The sequence below is a fragment of the Mixophyes fleayi genome, chromosome 7 (genome assembly GCF_038048845.1).
Source record: "Mixophyes fleayi isolate aMixFle1 chromosome 7, aMixFle1.hap1, whole genome shotgun sequence".
Lineage (NCBI taxonomy): Eukaryota > Metazoa > Chordata > Amphibia > Anura > Limnodynastidae > Mixophyes > Mixophyes fleayi.
This window is the reverse complement of record NC_134408.1, coordinates 142,744,500-142,768,508: the sequence shown is the minus strand read 5'-3', so window position 1 is coordinate 142,768,508 and position 24,009 is coordinate 142,744,500. Positions and strand designations below refer to the sequence as shown.

The 24,009-nt window shown below is 43.6% G+C and overlaps 1 protein-coding gene across 1 annotated transcript in view; it reads right to left on the bottom strand.

The window, feature by feature from the left end:
• Nucleotides 1-1,648: 1,648 nt before the first annotated feature.
• Nucleotides 1,649-24,009, bottom strand: part of DARS1 (aspartyl-tRNA synthetase 1) — a 74,017-nt gene continuing 51,656 nt past the window's right edge. The window contains exons 10-18 of the mRNA XM_075180949.1: nucleotides 12,021-12,132; nucleotides 11,261-11,395; nucleotides 8,805-8,952; nucleotides 7,666-7,812; nucleotides 7,450-7,492; nucleotides 6,935-7,015; nucleotides 3,623-3,734; nucleotides 2,542-2,613; nucleotides 1,649-2,135 (exon numbers count right to left, since the gene is read on the bottom strand). Of these exons, the coding sequence (XP_075037050.1) occupies nucleotides 2,044-2,135; nucleotides 2,542-2,613; nucleotides 3,623-3,734; nucleotides 6,935-7,015; nucleotides 7,450-7,492; nucleotides 7,666-7,812; nucleotides 8,805-8,952; nucleotides 11,261-11,395; nucleotides 12,021-12,132 (942 nt within the window). The 3' untranslated portion in view covers nucleotides 1,649-2,043. The remainder of the gene's footprint in view (nucleotides 2,136-2,541; nucleotides 2,614-3,622; nucleotides 3,735-6,934; nucleotides 7,016-7,449; nucleotides 7,493-7,665; nucleotides 7,813-8,804; nucleotides 8,953-11,260; nucleotides 11,396-12,020; nucleotides 12,133-24,009) is intronic.

Below are 24,009 nucleotides of genomic sequence, written 5' to 3'. Positions count from 1 at the left end.
TCCGCAGAACTATAGACCCACCGCGAGTATCTCTTCTCGTGACTTGAACCAATTTGTAGGGAATGATAGTTTAGCCTTAATGTTTGCATGTTTGGCTTTCTCAAGGTGCGATTATCGCTGGGTCAAGTTTGTGTGGCGCTCTGATGCCATCTGAAATTGATGTACGTGGAGAGGATTTGCTTTTCAATTATTGGTGAACACAGGATGGAACTGATCTACTTTCTTGACATAACTGGTCATAAGAACAGTGCAAACTTTTCTACTTACCAGCAGGTTAACCACCGACAACAGGTTGCCAGTGGCAATGAGCATAGCAATTGGGGGCACGCTCAAAGTGTTGGGGGTCCCGCTGGATTGCGCGAGTGCTGAGCCCCATATGAGCAGCACGGTTGGCTAAGTGGTTAGCACTTCTGCCTTACAGATCTATGTGGAGTTTGTATGTTCTCCCCGTGTTTGCGTAGGTTTCCTCCGGGTGCTCCGGTGTCCTCCCACACTCCAAAAACATACTAGTAGGTTAATTGGCTGCTATCAAATTGACCCTAGTCCTTGTATGTGTTAGGGAATTTACACTGTAAGCTCCAATGGGGCAGGGACTGATGTGAGTGAGTTCTCTGTACAGCGCTGCGGAATTAGTGGTGCTATATAAATAAATGGTGATGATGATGATATGAGTAATCTTTTGGGACATACTTCTGATATTCCATCCAAAACTGGATTCTCATTTTGGATGGAATTATCGTTCTCCATTCTGGAAAGACTTGTCAGAACATGAATTATTACTTGCCATTTAAAATAAACGGTTTCATTTCTAAATCAACCTAGCTTCCCCATTAAATAGGATACAATATACCAGAGTCACAGATAGGAATGACAAGGAGATGAAATGTTTATAACTCTGGCTCGATGACATTGAGAAGCAACTCGTAAATCTGGAGTTATCTGGGTGCTGCATGCCTGCAGAAAAACTATTCCTAGAAAATAAACCGGCTTTGACAGCAGCATCATAGGTGGAGGAGATATGACATTTAACTGCCAACATCTCCTTCAGAGGTTTAAATATATTACTGTATTACGTCTTTCTTTGATGTACAGTGTTCTGCATATCAAACATCTTGTTGCAGACTTGTAATTTATAATAAAATTGTCTTGAGCACTCACAGTCAAGGGTATTAAAAAGCCAAAGAAATCCATGAGACTGCTATGGGGTAAGGCAAGTCTATACACTTATTAACATCATATGTGAAGGATAAAATACTTCACTTTTATATGAATGCAGTTTCATCTAATGTGGAGTTTTAAAATAAAGAATTTTGATATTTTTCAGAGTTACACTTTTGCATTTAGCTATCCTCCCTAACTCCAATACCCCTTTTTTCTCCAAACACTTACAGATCAAACCAAAGATGGCTGGGTGGCCAATTTGGACAATGCTTTTGTCACTTCGATGATGAATCAATATTAATAAGCATTCAGCCTGTCCATTTAATAGAAAACAGTGACATCACTAGTTCCAAAGGTATTGATAAGCTGCGCTCACAAACCGCTGTCTCCACTCTGCGTAGCTGACAGGTGCATTTTACTCCGGACACGAACAGCAAAAATACAGACCCACCCAATGTCCCCGCAACAAAAGAAAATAAATTTGACCTTGAAATTATTCAACAGTTTAATTTTTGCATTGTTAGAATTCACTTGCCATTATATTACAGTGATCTGCACTTAATGTTACCTTTACAAAACAGTATGGTCATAAAACATGTTAAAGTCCTGTAGGAGCGAGCGTTGCTATCTTTTATTATAAAATACGTCAATTTTCTGTCCTGTCCTGTTACTCTAGGAGGTCGTTGGCTTCTGGGCCAGAGAGAAAACCCAGGTTAGGTTACGGTTTTAATGGGCCCGTTACATAGTATCTTCAGAACACATAACGCTGTCAGAACAATGGACTCTAGAAGGACAGCTTGGACAGTGAGATTACGTTACAAGGTGCAGTTTATGGTCTAGGTTAAGGTGGTTGGTAGCAGGTGACTTCAGACTAGGGGGTCCTTATGGGGTAAGCCTCTTGGGGTCACGAGGGAACATGGAGGTTTGACGGACATTGTGCAACCCTAGAAACAGCATAGTGACTCGCTCCAGGCCTGGAATACAAAAACAGATGGAGTCATGGGAAAGAAGAGTAACAACGAGTATTTAGTGATATATTTGTGGCTATAAAAAGTGTCCACCCACTTTGCCATTTTTCACATTTTATTTCCTTACATCATAAGGGGGGATTAATGCAGAGCTCATTAACACACGTCTTTTATACATGCCGAATACGTGGGGGCCTATTCAATTCCAGGACATACAATGCTCGTCGCGCCTAGATATAGCGCTTTATTATGCTCATTTTCCATCGCTCCTCGAGGAGAAGGTAAAAATTTCCAAATAAATCTAATTTGATGAAAGAAAAGAAACACTTGACACAATGGGGTGAATCATTTTTCTAGCCACTATAAATCTATTGTAGTTGCATATAGAATACAGAGGAATAAAACCAGTTACCAATGCCACCGCCGGCGTGAGGTGGAGCTCCGTACCGGAAGGAGTCGATGTAGGACTTGATTTTTTCTAAGTCTTAAGATAAAGAGAAGAAAATGCAATGATGTCACATGTTACATACCATGTGACCATACATACATACATACATACCATGTGACCATACATACATACATACCATGTGACCATACATACATACCATGTGACCATACATACATACCATGTGACCATACATACATACCATGTGACCATACATACATACCATGTGACCATACATACATACATACCATGTGACCATACATACATACCATGTGACCATACATACATACATACCATGTGACCATACATACATACATACCATGTGACCATACATACATACCATGTGACCATACATACATACATACCATGTGACCATACATACATACATATTCTGTATATAACTACTTGCAGCATAAAACGACAAGAGACTAAAATTGACCATGGACTTTATGAGCTATAAGGAATAGGAAACTGTTTAACTAACGGAGATCTAAAAACAAAATAACTAAAATGGATTATTGTATTGTACATGGAACACATTATATCAATGGATTATCTTAAACGAAGTCTATAGGCAGGTAAAATATCTTTTCAAATTAATATTATTTAATTAAAACAAAAACACTCACTAAGGATAGAAGGTAAAAGTTCACATTTTAAAGGCGATAAAGCCTTTAATTTTCTAGGGTAGAGTTGCCATTGAAAATGTGAAGCAGTTAGTATACAGTATCGAGATACTAGCAACATTCACAGATACGTAAAAGTTTCGGAACTTTTTAGAACTTCAGATATTTAAGGAAAAAATTTAAAGTTTGGGGGAAGTATTTTTTGTATGCACACCAGACTTCCTGTCTGTAAGTCTACTGCAGGGCACTGAGAGGAACCACTCAGAGTCTGAACTGGAAGGCATAATGATTTGTATTTAGCTTCAGATCAGAACTTGAGCTAAATGTACATCCACCGAGGGGGAAGACTTCTCTGTGAAGCAGCCGAGCATCCTATATCCCAGCTGTAATACATGAATAGTGAACAGGTATCTATGTCTCACCAATCCCGTGATGCTGCGCTCTCTCCGTCAGCAGTTGAGCATCATGCACTCTCTGAGCGCCAGACAAGATCTCCTCGCCTCTCATAAACATGTCATAGGAGTTGGAATATTTCTAGGCAAAAAACAAAAAGACTTTGTCAGACAGAGGTGACATAAATGCTAAAAAGCTGGATCAGCGCAGGTCATTTAAATGCTGCATAACTACATGGTACAGTATGCACAGAACAAAACACTGACATGGACCTCATGAAGTACTATCAGCTGGAGGGGATAGTTCTGCTATTGTCATTATCCTCATTGTGTATCCTTACCCCAGGCCTCCAGTACCTGCCTCCCTTAAGAAGCGTATCTGGGGATGTCTCGTTAGGTTGCATCACTAGGGCCGTGCTACACTTTCTGTACTCACCTTAAGGGGCCACACGGCTAAGATACACACACATTTTGGTACACAGTAGTGAGAAAAAGGTTGCCCGTCGCCTGCCAAGCCTTCACCTGTGGCCCTCCAGCCGGCGGCTCTTGACCTTATTACAGCAGGGGGCCACTAACTTTCGTGTTATGTGTTCTCCTCTGCACAGTGCAGGGAGGTCACATGGTATACCTGGGGGAGGGGGGGCACAGTGCAGGGAGGTCACATGGTATACCTGGAGGAGGAGGAGGGAGTGCACAGTGCAGGGAGATCACATGGTATACCTGGAGGAGGGAGTGCACAGCGCAGGGAGGTCACATGGTATACCTGGAGGAGGAGGGAGTGTACAGTGTAGGGAGGTCACATGGTATACCTGGAGGAGGGAGTGCACAGTGCAGGGAGGTCACATGGTATACCTGGAGGAGGGAGTGCACAGTGCAGGGAGGTCACATGGTATACCTGGAGGAGGGAGTGCACAGTGCAGGGAGGTCACATGGTATACCTGGAGGAGGGAGTGCACAGTGCAGGGAGGTCACATGGTATACCTGGAGGAGGGAGTGTACAGTGCAGGGAGGTCACATGGTATACCTGGAGGAGGAGTGCACAGTGCAGGGAGGTCACATGGTATACCTGGAGGAGGAGGAAGTGCACAGTGCAGGGAGGTCACATGGTATACCTGGAGGAGGGAGTGCACAGTGCAGGGAGGTCACATGGTATACCTGGAGGAGGGAGTGCACAGTGCAGGGAGGTCACATGGTATACCTGGGGGAGGGGGGCACAGTGCAGGGAGGTCACATGGTATACCTGGAGGAGGGAGTGCACAGCGCAGGGAGGTCACATGGTATACCTGGAGGAGGGAGTGCACAGCGCAGGGAGGTCACATAGTATACCTGGAGGAGGAGGAGGGAGTGCACAGCGCAGGGAGGTCACATGGTATACCTGGAGGAGGGAGTGCACAGTGCAGGGAGGTCACATGGTATACCTGGAGGAGGGAGTGCACAGTGCAGGGAGGTCACATGGTATACCTGGAGGAGGGAGTGCACAGTGCAGGGAGGTCACATGGTATACCTGGAGGAGGAGGGGGGCACAGTGCAGGCAGGTCACATGGTATACCTGGAGGAGGAGGGGGGCACAGTGCAGGCAGGTCACATGGTATACCTGGAGGAGGGAGTGCACAGTGCAGGGAGGTCACATGGTATACCTGGAGGAGGGAGTGCACAGCGCAGGGAGGTCACATGGTATACCTGGAGGAGGGAGTGCACAGCGCAGGGAGGTCACATGGTATACCTGGAGGAGGAGGAGGGAGTGCACAGTGCAGGGAGATCACATGGTATACCTGGAGGAGGGAGTGCACAGCGCAGGGAGGTCACATGGTATACCTGGAGGAGGAGGGAGTGTACAGTGTAGGGAGGTCACATGGTATACCTGGAGGAGGGAGTGCACAGTGCAGGGAGGTCACATGGTATACCTGGAGGAGGGAGTTCACAGTGCAGGGAGGTCACATGGTATACCTGGAGGAGGGAGTGCACAGTGCAGGGAGGTCACATGGTATACCTGGAGGAGGGAGTGCACAGTGCAGGGAGGTCACATGGTATACCTGGAGGAGGGAGTGTACAGTGCAGGGAGGTCACATGGTATACCTGGAGGAGGAGTGCACAGTGCAGGGAGGTCACATGGTATACCTGGAGGAGGAGGAAGTGCACAGTGCAGGGAGGTCACATGGTATACCTGGAGGAGGGAGTGCACAGTGCAGGGAGGTCACATGGTATACCTGGAGGAGGGAGTGCACAGTGCAGGGAGGTCACATGGTATACCTGGGGGAGGGGGGCACAGTGCAGGGAGGTCACATGGTATACCTGGAGGAGGGAGTGCACAGCGCAGGGAGGTCACATGGTATACCTGGAGGAGGGAGTGCACAGCGCAGGGAGGTCACATAGTATACCTGGAGGAGGAGGAGGGAGTGCACAGCGCAGGGAGGTCACATGGTATACCTGGAGGAGGGAGTGCACAGTGCAGGGAGGTCACATGGTATACCTGGAGGAGGGAGTGCACAGTGCAGGGAGGTCACATGGTATACCTGGAGGAGGGAGTGCACAGTGCAGGGAGGTCACATGGTATACCTGGAGGAGGAGGGGGGCACAGTGCAGGCAGGTCACATGGTATACCTGGAGGAGGAGGGGGGCACAGTGCAGGCAGGTCACATGGTATACCTGGAGGAGGGAGTGCACAGTGCAGGGAGGTCACATGGTATACCTGGAGGAGGGAGTGCACAGCGCAGGGAGGTCACATGGTATACCTGGAGGAGGGAGTGCACAGCGCAGGGAGGTCACATGGTATACCTGGAGGAGGGAGTGCACAGTGTAGGGAGGTCACATGGTATACCTAGAGGAGGAGGGAGTGCACAGTGCAGGGAGGTCACATGGTATACCTGGAGGAGGGAGTGTACAGTGCAGGGAGGTCACATGGTATACCTGGAGGAGGGAGTGCACAGTGCAGGGAGGTCACATGGTATACCTGGAGGAGGAGGAGGGAGTGCACAGTGCAGGGAGGTCACATGGTATACCTGGAGGAGGAGGAGGAGTGCACAGCGCAGGGAGGTCACATGGTATACCTGGAGGAGGAGGAGGAGTGCACAGCGCAGGGAGGTCACATGGTATACCTGGAGGAGGAGGAGGAGTGCACAGCGCAGGGAGGTCACATGGTATACCTGGAGGAGGAGGGAGTGCACAGTGCAGGGAGGTCACATGGTATACCTGGAGGAGGGAGTGCACAGCGCAGGGAGGTCACATGAGTATATTTTCAGGTTTCTAGCAGAGAACGGTAAGTATTTCTTTTATTAGTCAACTCAGTTATTCGGAAGCTCCTTGTGAGTATTCAGTAATATTTATGCAGCACACAATACTCACAGGGTCCTGGGGGTCCGGCATTGTGTAGAATGGTCTCACGGCCAATGGGTACTTATCAAGGATGTAAAAATCTGTGTCATACTGAGAGATGAAGAGGATATAACAGTATCAGTAATGTGTGTCAGAGCTCATACCCCAAATTGCGACTGCTACAGTGCACAACTCCTCTACGGTGTCTAATGGGTCACGCATGTTAAATTCAGAATATTAGGCATGCACCTGTCATTATACACCACTGGACTCCATTGGAGTTCCATTCTGGTCTGTTGCTATAGGTTACCGATGTTACAATGTTGCAAGGGCATATTCAATATTAAAGAAGGAGGTACTTAATGGTCATCTAAAAGATCCAGGTGAGATTTAAACCCATTATAATCTTAACATAGGCAACCAGACTAGATTTTTGGCTCTAGGGCTGCCTAAGGGCTTTAAGAAATGTTATGGTACATGGGCAATATTAATAATATTAACAAATGATAGCAAGATGTATGACATGTGAGAAGTCAGTTAGTTACCTTCTCTTTGACCAACCGTCCAAGAAGTTTCTCGTTAGGAGTGCTGAAAGACAGATGAGATTACAGGTCACTAATCAGGCTCTGTGCCCAGGGAGGACATGTACACTAAATCACTCCTCTCCACCGGATCTCCAAACAATGACAATATACGACAACAGTTTCTGCAAACATTGTTACTATCTACAATCAATGTGATTATTAATGAACAGCAGCCACCTGAGATCTTCCTCATCTCCCATTTCCACGCCGGCCTCCCGCAGCATAGCCAGCCCCTCGCGGTACTCCAGGTGTAAGGTGGGTTCCAGAAACTTGAACGGCTCACAAGGAAACTGTTTGCACACTGTCTGGATTTCAGTCTGAAACCTGCGGAAACATTAGTACTTTTTGAAGATTCAAAGAACGAGCCAGTCTGCCGTCTCTTACACAAAAGGCCACATAGACGTTAGCCGTAGATTTGTCATCAGTTGTATCTGATCAAGACAAAACTTTTCAGAGGGCTCATGGCATACTGGCAATGTATTAAAGGCCAGGACTGATCAATATATCACAAGATGCAATAATTATATGAGCGTGTCCATACTGGAACTGGTCTGTAAATAAATATACAAGCAGCTGTGGTAGAAAGTTCATTCTGAATCTCTATTACACCATTCCATGTCGGACACCGGACAGTCCATCAGAATCAGGATTTGGAAGATCTCTATATATACATAATGTGGCCACAGGCGCTCATTGCTGACCTGGAACATTAACTACTTCCATCTCAATATGCAGTGTTGCCTTCATCACTTGCATGACTCTACTTTACTGACAGGTCTTGGGCACTAGAGGGCGCTGTTGTAATGTTGGATGAATGTTATGTGTTACAAATAAGTCGTCAACATTTGAAATCATCATCCAGTATACAGATAGCTGTTAAAATGAACAATTAACATAGAACTACACGGGGCAGAGTTTTGGGGGCCTCACGTCTGCAGTTCCTGAGCTACAAATCCTCTTCGGTGCTGGCATCAGTCCTGCTTCCAGGACTCAATATCCTGTGGAAGTGTACATGATTATTCAGGTACAGTGGTTCTCCCCTGGAGAAGGGAATACTGTTAGTGCTGGTGGGGATGAGTACTGATAGAAAAGACATTTCACAGCTTTAATTCCCTTACAGTAAAGAACCCTTTCCTATGCTAATGGTGAAAACGTATTTAATCTATTTGCAGCTGATGACCTCTTATCCTCTGTATGATATACAAATGATGTCACTGGAAGTATTGCTAGTTACTAGTTACTTCTGGGAAAAAGAGGTTTCCACCTGTCAGTATCTATCCAGGATCGTCACTGTATTAAGTTGCGACTTCCGTTACCTTTCCTGCAATCCCTTAAATATCTGAACCAGGGTGTCTGCGATGGCGTCTACAACCTCGTGATAGTGATAGTTAAACGCCATCTCAATATCCAGCCCAACAAACTCCGTCAGGTGCCGATGAGTGTTGGAATCTTCTGCACGGAACACTGTAAAACAGACAGTCTGTCAGCTGGAAACCAAGAGCTGACGCTCATACAGGTCCGACTATATTAGCCAAAAATCTAAATAGCCTGAATAAATATTAATGCAATTAACAACGCTGTTTAGAGGAGAAATCTGAGAGCCTTTAACAATAATAAAAAATATATGTATTTTAAAATTGATATAAAATCAACTTTATCTGCAATTTAAAATTATGGAGGAGGGAGGGAACACCACTTAGCAATAATACATCAGTCTTCACCCCTCTGTGTAATGCCATTTAGTATTCCTTTTGAGAAGGCCATCAGTGAGAACTTTGCCATTTCAAACCCATTAGATTGTGATTGAGAAAAAAGCTGCACACATTTAGTCCACAGGAGGCAAAATCCCCACAGTGAGATTCACTCTAATGAGCATTAGGTACAAAGATAATTTGGAAGCTGTTAGAGAGGAAATGTCGTAACTGAAAATAGCAGTATTATAAAATATTCAAACGGTGTAACAGCACAACAGTGATGGTCCTTTGCAGTTACTAGGAGGGCCCATGAGAGGGCGCCAGGTTCCACTAGTCTGATTGACACGAGAACAACTTTTAAAACAATGGCAAAAAATATCCGTAAGCTGCACATCCCAGAATATAAAATATATACAATACACAGTGGGCATTTCCAATAACGTTTGGAGAGTATAAGCTCCAGTGTGAGGTTGTAGCGATAATATAGCTGGTAACTCCCACAGAGGGGCGGGAGGTCACTGACAGACAGACGGCTCCACCAATGGGAAGCGACCTTAGCGCTACTGTTGGTTACGGTGCTGAAGCTGTACCTTCTACTGTGACTTCTAGCAAGCTTAGCGCTGCAACCAATGAACGCGCTAAGAGGTTTACTATCAGAGGGGACTGTGGGGGTTGAACCGGGGGCTGGCTGGCTAATTTTAGCTTGGTGGGGGGGGGGGGGGGGGAAATGCTGTAGCGCAGTGACCCAACTCCAAGGTAGCCCCCTATGGGACCGGCCAGAGGGGCAAATGACCCCCTACTCCTCAGCCCATAGGGTAGGCATCAGGATGGGGGCTGTTATTGGGTGGCAGGGGATGGACATGAGGCTATGTATTATCCTGGGCAATTGTATTTGCTTTATAGCCATACCACACATGGTAAATATTTACGTAACTGACTATGCTATACAGTTCTCTACATTACGCCCCAGCGCCATACTATGTTCGGTGTGGTAGGTTAACCCTTTGCTGCCACTGCTAATGGATATCAAAGAATCAAGCTGTAAAAATAAATTTAATTTTGGTAGGACTGTCCGTACCGCCCAGCTGTCCCTCTACGGACAGATCGCGCTTCTCCAGCGGTACAAAAACACAAAACATATATGCAACTAGTTTAACATTGATTAAAGCTCCCTGATGATTCATAACGGCTATAAAGAAGAGTTAACACTAAGATTTGAAGGCACAATCCAGCCTCTGAGAATCAAGGCCCATAACCCATAGAAGACATGTGGTCAGCCCGATCTGTTCCCCTCTGACTCACTCCGCTGACTCTCAAATGTGGTGGGTAGATCCTACGAAGCTGCCCCTGTAGGCTATACCGTATACCGCGCTCCTCCTGGAGAAAACGCAGGCCAGGCTCTGCGTGCAGTGATTTATTTAGTATCTGATCGATTGCTTCTTAATTACGGACTTCATGGAACACTGAAAAGGTCCCAGCCCCCCAGGAGTGGATTAGACAACCCTACAAAGTCCCCTAAAAAGTCTAACTGATATACTAAAACCAGACAATTCCTGAACGGTCATTTTGCACATATAGTGCCGCTGCTTCACTTGGAGAGATTCAGAGATAACTACGACACAATACAAGATGAATAAGGCTTTCTAAAAAGAGATCAAATATTACAATGATAGGCAAGATTGTAGAATATTCAAATAATTAAAATTACACCCCCCCTCCCCAATGTTTCTGCACACTATTTAAAACGATTAAATTAGTTTAGACTTCCAATGTGCTAATATTTTTAATGCCAATTATTTTTCCTTCAGGCACCAGGGTAATTATAGAACCATTAGACTTGTTAACAGTTGGCAATTATGCAGACACACTTTGTGGTTTCTCACTTGTTTTAGCCTGGAGAAATGTCAGAGCCTAGGAATAGACACAGAACAAATTGTCCTTTAACTCCTAAATCACTGCTATAGGACTGACGGCGCCGTGACGACGCTCCTCGGCTGAATCTCCATAGCTGGGATTATCCAGGATGTTAAACATTGATCTCCTTTCTAGGTAAATTAGATGAAGGGTTGATCTCTTACCTGGCCCGATACAAAACACCTTCTCGAAATCGGCACAGATACACATTTGCTTGTAGAGTTGCGGTGATTGGGCGAGGTAGGCGCTGGTTTTGAAGTAGGAGACGGTGAATACATTGGCTCCCCCTTCGCTGGCCGCTGGAAGAGGAATATAAACCAGACGATAAAGGGCGTGTGTTACAGATATACTTCCAAAGCAAAATCTAAAACTATTTAGGTTTTTCCCTGAATCTGTTCATCATTTTTACCATACACTTCTCCTAGGGCCGAGTTTATTCCACATAAAGTGTAACCTTATTGTATCTGGTTTATGTAGTCATTTTAATAAAGACTAATAAGCAGACGTTGATATCTGATGAGTTATGAAGACAGCTGACTTTTGGCAGTTAGGCTGCACCCTACACCAGACAGGGCACGTACACTGAAATCATGGGTTTATTCCCAAAGTAATGACTATAAGCTAAGCACCCAGCCTTCAATGTCAGCAGAGACGTATCGTACGGGGAATTCCCTTGTTTGTTGCAGTTGCACCATAATTAAGAGTGCTGCAAGCATTTGGCTGTAAGTGGGTGAAACAAAGGCACTTCTGATACATCCAAATGTGTGTGAGTAACAAAGGGACACACAATATACACTACAGAGCAGATATAGGCAACTGGCAGCTCTCTGGCTGTGTGGAACGACAGTACCCATAATGCTCTCTGCCAAGCACCGCTTGGGAGCTCTTGTCTAGAGCATTACACATTCAGTTAGCATGACATACCAGATATAATTTTGGGAGTCTGTATCTCCACAAACCCCTTTTTGCTCAGAGTCTCGCGGAAGAGCTGACACACGCCGGACTGGAGCGCGAACACAGCATGACTGGTGGATGTCTGGAATAAGCACAAGGCAGTTATTGGACATACAGCAAACAACACTGTGGCCATACGTATGGTCATATCACCTACAATTATTCACAACGCTGTGCAACATTGATTGGATTTACTGAATATTTACAGCTCTTCCCTTCTACTTTGGGAGCCATGGTTGCACTGTGGTTAGCACTGCTGCCTTTCAGCGCTGGGGCCCTGGGTTCTATTTGTGTGGAGTCGATATGTTCTACTTTGTGTGCTCTGGTCCAAAACCAAAACATAATATTGGCTTGATTGGCTTAGCAATAAATAAGTCGTGGTATGTGCTTGTGTATGCCTGTGGTAGAGACACTAGACTGCAAGCTGCACAGGGGCGGGTATTAATGTGAATGATGCAATGCATAATAATGAATAAATGGTAATAAATATTGTTTTCTTTAAGTGAAGATGCATTTAAAAAAAAAAAAAAAAAAAATTACCCCAAAACTTTTTGTGATTAACAAAGCTACAATGGTAGGAACCATCTTTCTTTTTATACAACCATAATGCCTGCTGAATCGATCGCCTTTTACAGCTTAATAAATAAGACCACTGATGTTGGAATATCCTGCAAACAATATAGATTAGGACTGCAGATTAAAATGTATTTTATAAATTGATAGTATGACACACAGGTTATTCATGATTACAAATCCTCCTTGAAGGTTTTCCTGATCTGTGGGGACGTAATAAGATCCTCTTCACTCATTGTCATATCTTGCAGTCTATGAACCTGTGCAGCGTTTGCGCCATGCACCTGTCACTCGTGACCTTGAAGACAGGATTCTAGACAACACTTTGAAGATTCTAAATCGCAAATCTATGTGAGATCGTCCATCAGTAGATAGCATCTTAGGGAGCACTATCATTTTTACCGGGCTGATTGCTTCCCACAAGTATGGGGTTCTTGCCTTGACATACTCAAGGAGAGAGACATTTAATGGTATGAAGACTTATGCAAGCAGTGACATAACCACCCCTACAAAATAGTAATAGTATCAAACCATTGTAAGGGAAAGATCACTTGCTCCTCAAATCTAAAGCCTGAAATTTAACTACTGTCAATCTGAGTTGTTCAAAAAGATGTTACTAATAGGATAGAACTGGTTATAGAAGGTCCTAGGCCTCAGAGATATAGGACCACATGGACATGTACAGGCTGTCTTTTCATCCAACAGCCTTGCCGAGACAGAAGCAACTGGTTTCCCTTTGAATACCGCCTTTAAGACGCGCTGTGACGAGGATAACAATGGAGGCAGCCTTGCGTTGCTGCAATAGAAACGGCTCAGGTGAACACCTGCTGCCCCCAATTATATTTCGGGCCCAAACCAAGTTTTTGATGCTTCGCAAAAAAAAAAAAAAAAGCTATACTCATTAAACCAAGTCAAAGGCCTTGGTCACATCCAAATTGACAATGACCCTGGCTCGATCTGGTCATAACTCTGCCTGTGCACTAAAGTACAGACAACGGATGTTGACCTGGAATAAAACCTGATTGGTCGGAATGAAAGATTGAAATAATACATTGGTTAGGCCAGTTCGAAAGTGATATCAGCTTGTATGACTCAGGAGGGAAATTCTCCAGCCTTACACACAGCTGTCAGTGTGGTTAGGTTAAGGGGAGTGGTGCCAACACTCTCAAAAGTTTAGCAGAATTCCATCTACAATGGGGACCTTCCGATTTGGAACTATATGTATCATCTACAATCTCTTGCTGTGTTATGTTGGCGTCACGGAGGTCCCTATGTTAGATAAGTAAACACAATCTCAGACAAATAGTGTGTACTCTATTTTAAAATGTGGGTACTTTTAACATTTAAGATGGTCCCTAGATATATTAGCTAATACTTTCCCAGATCTTTCCTCTTGTTTCTATATCCTCAATAGGGAATAACGATGTTTCTGCTAGTTTTTCGAGGTTAATGTCACAGCAAGAGCCCTAAATTTCAGTTTCCATTGGATTTCGTGAAAGGGCATGGGGCCTCGTACAAACTGCAGCACATTTCTCAGCCTTGGACTTCAGGGCTTGCGTGCCCCTCTATGTCATTAATGAGCAGCTGCTTGATGATAAGGGATCTGAAATGAACATCTGGAGGTAGAACTATGACTGAGCTGGAAAAACATAGCCCACATCTCTGCTAACCGATCTCCGTCAGTAAAGAGGTAGAGTCGGAACGGATTTAGTTGCTAGCACTGACCAACCAGAAGAGACCTCCGAGGCTGTAGCAAGACACGTACACTGGTTCACCTGACCGAAAAGGGGCCAGTTAACATAAGATGAATCCATCCAGACTTAGAGGAGAATTTCTTCCTGAGCTACCGGTCTTAGACCCACTCTCTGTCCGAGACTGCTAGAAGCATCATTGTTTACCTGCCGACAGCAGTCTAGCTTTGCTACTGCCTCCAAGATCTGCCTCAGGGGAGCTATCCCGGTACCCGGATGTTTTAGGGTTGAGTTTAAACCTCAGAGGACTGCGGTAAGAACTTTGTGTACTCCTACATTCAGGCCACATCTCCCCAGAGAGGTTTTAAATTGCATTTTTGTAGTGATCTGATGGAGATTAACGGATACCACATAACACACTGATCGTTGTACAAAGTGAGATTACTTTCACCTCATCTTTTCTAGATAAACAGGCCATAACCACAAGACACCCGGTAAAGTTCAACAAACAGCCGCGCAGAACAAGCTTAAACCTTTTCTTTTTTTTTTTTTAAACTTCTTTTCATAGACGTCAGAAAATGTTACACTTCCCTATATTCTACTTGAGGGTAACATAAGTTGAACTTTTTCTACTTATTTGCTACAAACAAGTCAGCCTTTATCTCAGTAACACGAATGACGTAACCTCCTGATTTAAGATCAGACTGTTCAAAAACACCAGTCAACACGAAACCGCATGTAAGAAGAATTGTACCAGCTGTAGAAAAACAAATATTCTTCAGCACAGGAATAGGCAGCCTTTGCTTCTTCGCCAAGATGGGACATGTAGTTCCCCCGGTTGCCCAATCCTGCTTTAGAGAATCAGTCCTGGATGGAAGTTATTAACTTTCTTGAAAAATAACCCATTATAAAAAAGTTTATGGCATCACGTTTGGGAACAATCAAACAAAACATTATTCTTGCTAGTTTACCCTTTACATAAACATTTTGATAGGATGATCAGGCTAAGTCACGTCACCTCGTCAGGGCCGGATTAACCCTAGGGCTAACTGGGCTATAGCCCAGGGGCCTCGGGCATCCAGGGGGCCCTTCAAAGTCCTAAGCAGCATTATTGATCGGTCCGGGGGCGGGGGCGCCCCCATCCCAATCAATACTGCTGAGCACTGTCAGTGCAGTCCTCCGTCCCCGCCCAGTAATCTGTTTACGGAGGAGATCTCGCAAGAGTTCACGAACTCTCGCGAGATCTCCTCAGTAAGGAGCTTACAGCGCGCCGCGGAAGGAGGACTGCAGTGACAGGTAAGTGCTTGGGAGGGGGGGGGCCTCACGGGGGGCGGCGGGCGGCTCACATTGGGGGCCTCACGGGGGAATGGAGGCCCCCTTAGCTCAGGGGCCTCCGTTCCCTTAATCCGGCCCTGAATATACATACATAAATGAATGTGTTAATTGATTTTGAAATGTATTTATAAATAATTAAAATAAAGAAGTATGTTTTATTGCTTGTAAAAGCATTGGGGGTCCTTTATAAAAACTGCATTATTCTTTAAAGTTTAAAGCAATGGTATAATATGTTAATTAGCTTTTCCTACATGATTCAGTTCTTTTTCATAATCTGTGCTCCTATGTTTCTTTAGAGAAGAGACTAATAGAGAATATAAAGGATACACAGCAGCGTATTATTCAGTAACAATTACCCGCTGGTGCAGTTTCTACATGTTTTCCTACAGTCCGGTTCTGCGGACCCCTCTCTCCTACTATATTTATACCTGTAGCCCCTGCTGTTCTATGTGAAAGGATGAACGGCTTCAAATTCACCTTTAGTTCACCTGTCACACTGAGCCATAAATATGGGGAGACGGTCGGAAGTCCCCATTTGGTGGTTGTGGTTTATCAGTCAGCAAAATTGTTCAATAAATCAACCCTCATCCTCCCTGCCCAAAAACCTAAGTGAAAAGAGTGACAACGCTGCAATCTGTCACAGACACATGCAGGTGCCTAACGTTTATCTGCTACACGTACAGAACAAAACACGCTAAATATAAATAGATGCAAATGAAAGGAAACAAGTGAGAAAAAAAATTCAGTATTGTCTCCTGTTCACGGTGTGTACAATGACCCTTTAGCAGTTGTACAGGTAAGAGATCTCTCATCCTGTAACCGGTTATTCAGAATTCAAAAGTAAATCATTGTAGCGACTCAGTAATCACAGACATAAGCACTGAATCACTGTGAGGAGCTCTGATACACAATATCATGAGGAGGGACCGTGTAGGGAAAGGCAGCGGTCATATTTAAATGTAATTTAGTATATTTTAGACATGGTGTTTCTAATTTATTATCATTTACATTTATTTATATAGCGCCAATCATATTACACAGTCCTGTACAGGAAAAGTTTAATCACTCAGCCCCTGTGCTCAGGAGCTTACAATCTAAATGCCCCCCCTCCCCCCACCCTTTCCCACACAAACAAACATACACTAGGGTCCATTTGGTCATAAGCCAATTAACTAACTAATTATAAGTATGTTCTAGACCAGGGTTATCCAACCTGCGGCCCGCATGCGGCCCAGCCCGCCTGTAAATGTGGCCCAGCGGCTGTGGTAAGGGGGCAGCGCTGTTAATGAAAAAAATATCCTGGAAAAAAAAAAAAAAAAGAAAATACTTACCTTGCGGTCACGTCAGCTGGCGCTCTGGCTCCCTCCCTGGTCTCCTCCTCTGTGTGGCGCTCTCAGTGAATGTCGGGGGTGACGTCATCACACCAGACATCCATTGCGTAGCGCAACACAGAGGAGTCACCCGCGCGATCTATCAGCAGCAGTAAAAGATTATCCAGTATCTTATTGTTGTTACTCTGAATTTGGACTTTCTGCACCATGCAATTATGAACTAGCTGTGTTCTCTGTATGTATCTAATATAAATATTAAGAGATGATTGTATTTTTAATATTTTAAACCATTTTAAATGTGCAGTGCTGAGTAGGGTGAAATTATCACCCACTGTTACCCTCATCGGAGGCCATTTTTCCCGCCACCCTATCTTTAAATCTCTGTAGATTTCTATTAGTCCTCCTGATGCTGCCTATATCCGTGACCATTTCAAACTGGTCAATAAAAAAAATGATTCCTGGGTTCAGAAAGAGAGGAAAAAAAAGTTTTTGGCATTTAATTCCCCGAACCCCACTAAGGGGCAGATGCAGGTAAGTTAAATTGCAGCTGGTAATGGGACTACTGCTTTAATCATGATTCTGCAACAGACTACTGCTTTAATCATGATTCTGCAACAGGTTTCCTAACTCTTACTAACTTCATTTCCAAGTAAGTTTAATATGTTAACTATGTTTTCTATGGTTTTTTGGATGATCAGCTATCGTTCGTGTTAGTGTATTTTATGTGCGGCCCAAACCAACTCGTCGTCTTCCGATGTGGCCCAGGGAAGCTAAAAGGTTGGACACCCCTGTTCTAGATCCAACACAGGGAGAACATACAAACTCCACACAGATAGGGCCCTTGTTTAATGAACTCAGGACCCCAAATTATATAAGGAAACTCTTATCTGGAGAACCCTAATCCCAATCCTGCTCTTGATAATAGATTCCATAGCTGAATTTGTTGTCTAAGTTAATAAAAGATAAAATACAGTATTGCATATCCCACAAAACATATCTGAGGGTGTCACTGATTCAGTGGGTGTTATGTATGGAGATTACGTGACCTGCTTCTTGTATAAATACGGAGCGAGGGACAGATCGTGGAAGTGCAGAAGGTGGGTCGGTATCTGTACTATTAATGGCCTTATATGTTATGTGCTTCTACCACATATCACACACAAAGTGCTGTAAACACTACAGGATAGTGATATCCTCCCGAGGGTAAACAAAAGAGCTGAGAATTATTTACTAATATAAATATCCTGGAGAGCAGCGTTAGATGGGAAACTGCACGTTGTGCTGTATGCCGGATGTCTTAGTGATAAGTGCCGCTATGCCTGGACCGCGCTCCTCTCACTGCCCCAAACATGAACCCTCTCTTAGGTCTTACCACTTGTGCAGGACTTCATATTGCTTTACTACCATGTCCGGTCAACCACTTACCCTACTCTTACAAACATATTGCAGTTATTTTCTGTCCCTTCTGCACAAAGAGAGGAAGAGGCTGCTTTACAAACTGAGAGCCGGCATTCTATGCATTGCAGGAATGTCCAGGAGACGCAATCAATTACACTGAAACACATGAAAATAAATAGAATCATTGATCTCTCTCTGTGAGAATCAGTTTTATTAAAGAGTTGTTTAATAAAAAAAATTCTTAGAGGTCGTATTGAGGTCACTTGAGCAGACTGTCCGCTGGTCTGTTTGTAAGAAAGCCGATTGGTCAAGAGCCGTTCCTGTGGCTGGCTAATCAGAGAGCTTTCATACAGTGCAGCCTATGGGGGAGATTCAACTGACGGCGATGTGGGACAATTGGCGGCAATTATGGTAGAGGTGCGAGGAAAGATGAGCTGAGATTTCTGTCAAAGGGTGTCTGGTAGATGTTCTGGAAACACCTCGGGTCTAATTGAATCTCACCCTATGAAAGGTACAGTGAGATCTGAGAGAGGGGTGAGCTCTGAACCACTAAACGTATTTCGTCCCAAAAGGAACTGCTGGCAATCTGCTAGATCAGCTCCTGGTCATTGTCCCAGCTCCAGGACTGCACTATTTTTAAGTGACAGCACATCGATAAGCCAAGAAGGAGAATCTATAAAACCTTATAAACCACTCCAGAGAGATACTGTATATCAGCGGTCAGGGAACTTTTTTACCTTTTACCCCCAAATATATTTAGATACCCCGACGTTACCCCCTTGACTTGAAAGGAAGGAAATCATATATTATTAATTAATGGAATTCAATATTTTATTGAATCTATTCAAAATTTCTTTGAAAGCTTCAGCTTCAAAACTTCAGGTTTTGGAGAAATGATGTTGCTTCATTTTTGATACGAGAGCATCAATATTGGGGCATTTTGATGTCAGAGCAATATGGATACAGTCTTCAGCGTCCAATCGATTTCTTTGCTTTGTTTTTATGTTCGTTAGAGTGAAAAATCCTTGTTCGCAAGGGTAGGTTGTTGCAGAAGGCAGCAACTTTTTGACTGCCTCCTCATGTGCAATTTTGATGCCTTTGCAGCTGTTGACATCCAAAAATATGACAGATCTGCTTTGTTTTCAAATGCAATACGTGCTTCATTGTTGCATCAAAGCTCAAGAAGTGCCTCTGCCAACCCTTGAGGCTCTTCTGGTACAACAGCAATTTCACATTTAAAGGGGTCTACAATCCAACTGACAGCAAGTGAATCAGCAGCATTACCCCCAGGGATTTCATTTTTACCCCATTTGGGGTAATTTACCCCCACTCCCTGACCACTGCTGTATAGAGTGTACAGTACAGAGTATATCTAATCTTAAGGAGCTCATGTTACTTTTTCAAAGGCTTCCGTTACTGTTCAAGGAGATTACACTGAACAATTTACTTTTTTTTTTTGCAACCAATGGGGCAGATTCATTTAAAACCTTTTTCCTCGCACCTCACAGGGCTGCAATAAAAAAAGAGCGATGTTTGCATTACCGTAATTGCAGTATTTGTGCACAGAAACATAGCCGCGAGGTTACTACAGAACTTTGTTGCCTATATTCATGATACTGTAAGGAACACATGACCGCTGAGTCATGCTGCTCTGAACCAATCAATAGTCATTAGAATGCATCCTATTGGTTCACTGGGGAGTAGTGATATCGCTGAGCCGTCAGCCACTGAACCAATTCATATTTACATTAGAGACTAGAGGCAGCACTGAGGTATGAGACAGTGCACCAATCAATATCAATGATAATTCAGCCAATCGGTTCACTAGAAACTAGTGCCATCTAGAGATGTTCATTGACCCCCATGTTCTGGTTTTGTGTCTGGATTAACTTCGTGTTTTGGTAAAACCGCTCTTGCGTGTTTTGGTTTTAGTTTCCGATTTTTTTTTCTAAAGTCCCTATTTTTTTAATTTTTTTTTGCTAAAATCACATATTTTTGCTTTTTTTTCCCCCTACATTATTGTTAACCTCAATAACACTAATTTCAAGTCATTTGCAATCAATTTTGACCACCTCACAGGTCACAATATTATTTTCATACACTTTCAAACAAAGACTGCAGATTTAGAAGACCAAGCCTGCCAGACCTATTATATTATATTTCAGCAATGACAATTAGCAATGGAGCTCTCCTGAATGTCACTGGAGACTTTGAAGAACACTTCTACCCTTCCTTTTTCTTTTCTACCTATGACGCTGCCCAATTGCACTAGAGACTGCGCTACCCCTTCTGTGTCCCTCTGTGAAATGGTGCTGGATCGCCGTGGAGGGTGGTACTTATAGAATCCAAAGCTCTCAAGATTCAACGACGTAAACGATGATGTTTTGCCTCGTTTTGAATTCCGAGGGCGCGTGAAAGTACTGAGTCGGCTGGGCGCGGTACTCGGATCTGCTAAGTTCGGGTGTGTTCGGTTCTCGGGGAACCGAGCCTGAGCATCTCTAGTGCCATCATAGATCGGAGGCATTATTTGGTGAATGTTTCCCCACATGCCCTGGCCATTATTGTGCTGGAATATCCTCAAGAATTTTCTGATCATTCTAAACACTCAAGATTCCATATTCTCCGCTTTAACAATAGCCTGTGACTCCGCTCCTTAAATACATAAACACTTTGCAGGTATTGTTTGACCTTTGTCCACAATGAGAGGAAAGAGCCGCTTTAAATGAGCGCTGCATGATTATTTGGGACCCTTGAAAATCGTTTGTGAAGGAAACTGCTAAGGAGACACTTTCTATACACACTGCGAAGCCAGAATATACGACTTTGTTATAAACACAAATCATAACCACATGAAACCCACAGCGATGTATGCACAACGGTTTCCTCTGGGTCAAGTTTCAGCTACTGTAAGAACACCGAGTGATACAGTGAGTACATTATAGAAGCGGCCTCCCGGCAGATGTATTCACTGGGGCAGAACAATGCTTCAAAGGAACTTGCGTTAAAGGCAAAATATAAATGTATTTTGTTGCACATGCAAATAATAGCAAGTGTTTTCTCTTCCTGTTTACAATGTACCATAGTAGTGGGATCAAAGGCTGGTATTATTCGCAGCTGTGCAGATATTGTATTATTTCAAATAAATACACAAGCCTTAAAGCAGTTCCCGGCCTTTATTAAACTGTGATACCTTTCATATATTACTGTTTGCCCCCTGGACGCAAAAATGTTGTAAATGTGTTCTGACCCTTGAAGGATTAATACTTTGACATGACTACCCCCCGTGTTTGCGTGGGTTTCCTCCTACACACCAAAAACAAACTAGTAGGTTAATTAGCTACAGACAAAATGAACACTAGTCTGTGTGTGTGTTAGGGAATTTAGACTGTAAGCCCCAATGCGGCAGGGACTGATGCGAGTGAGTTCTTTGTACTGCGCTGCGGATTTAGTGGCGCTATATAAACAAATGATGATGTGCTGTGACAGAATACAACAGACTTTATGACTAGCTAGCTTTTATGATGGTACTAGTAGGTCTGTTTGGATAGTTTTAGTCCATTTACATTATTTGCCTTCTCTTCCTTTGAATCCATCCAGAGGTCTTCTGTCAATCTAATGGAGGAGTGATAATCCTCTCGCAACACAATAGCTTGGGGGCTTGGCTGAAAGCAAGGGATGTGTGTGTGACATCATAGGGGCGAGGTATGAAGTCATTGGGGGAGATTCAATTGCCGGTGAAGTAGCGCTCGGACATTTAAGTGCATTCTTTTTTCTATAGGTTATTATTTTAATCAGTGCAACCTATGACTTCAACAGCTGCATTGTCATCAGTTTTGGCTGAGCTCACGAAACAGGTGCCACAAATACTTTGCAAGTGATGAGCGCACTTTAACGTCACGGGGGCCGATGCTAAATTGGACGTACGCCTACTTGAATGTCCTAAAATAAGTCAAATTTCTCAGCACATGCCCTCACGCAGTAGCACGAGCATACGTCTGTATGCATAATCGCTTTTATCGGACACGTATGTCTTCTTTACGACTGGAGAGGTGGAACAGGAGAGGGAAAGAGTGCGCACATGCAGGCCGGGCAGAGGATGAGCGTATTGTTGTAATTGTGAATAATGCTGAGCTGCAAAGATGCCCAGTTACACCCGGCAGTAGCCGTATGTTTTGCAGGTGCATGAGGGTGTGTAAAACCGCTACCAGCCTGGCCTGTGACCGCTGGCGACACATTTGGGGGATGGGGGACAACATTTCCCCCTACCCCTACATTGAAAAACTAGTCTTTATGATCATGATTATAATAATGACTGGTTCACCAACAGCATGGTGATACCAGCAGACGTCACACACAATGACTGATCAGCGTATAGGCGTAACTGTCTGCTTTTGTGCGAACCCATTGTAAACCTTATCAAAATGTAATGTATGAATCCTTAGGCAGGGAGCTTCTAACCTTTCCCACTTCAATGAATGTTAAATGTTTAATAATAATGCATAATATATATATATATATATATATATATATATATATATATATATATATATATATATATATATATACACACACACACACATACATACACACATATATAATTATTTTTACATTTCTTCTAATTTCTTCTGACCAAACTCAAAATATATCATCCCGTTTCCTATAAATAATATTGAATATGAATGAACACAAAATCAAATCATATTCCAAAATATCGTTCCACCGAGAGTCCCAGAATCAGTCTCAATCCCCCCCTCCTTTACCTTACTTACCTGCCCCATTTAATACCTTATTTATAGTCACACTTCCTTAGATCTCTTAACATAACTTAATAATAACTTTCAATTGATATATGTTGTCTATATATTTATATTATGTTATCACCCCATGTAAGATCGGTATTTGTATTCCTATTTACATTGTAAGATGTTATTTAATTAAGTCTTTATTGAATTATATCAAATCTTTATAACATGTGACAATTTTTTTTACAAATGAAGTATTAAAAAAAAATAAAAAAAAATATGTATTCTAACGTCGTGATACGGTTTTAAAAAAGAAAAAGAGAAAAAAAAATAGTGTCAACATGTTCTGCAAATTCCATCATTCGGCCCATCAGGCACTATAGGTCATTCCTTATTTTGTCATCACATTATGAAAAGAAAAGCTGACTGTTGAGAAGAGATTGCACAATTATTCTCAGGATGACTGTGCGAGGGGGGGTCTTATGATGTGGACACTTGGCTGAGTGACCGGCTCCGTCATCCAGTGTTACAGAAGATCACTCTGTGACCACAAGTCTCTGCTAAGCAGCAACTACAGCTCCCGTCTCATCATAACAGATGACAGATTGCATAATGAATATAGTACTGATAGCAACCAACTAGACTGTGTGCGCTAAATATTACTTAACCAGCAAGAGGCAGCACACAACATTATTAGCATTAAAGTCACGCTCCATCAAGTGTACCGGTGTCTACATGCAGTGATCTACGCTGAGCCAATCACCTCCCCAGGAACCAGTGACATCACTAAAGTAGGAGGGCCCTTGTGTAATATCGCTAGTTCCTGGTGTATCGACAGGCTGCACTCTCATTGGTTCAGGCCAAACAGCGGCTGCCTCCGCTACTAGCA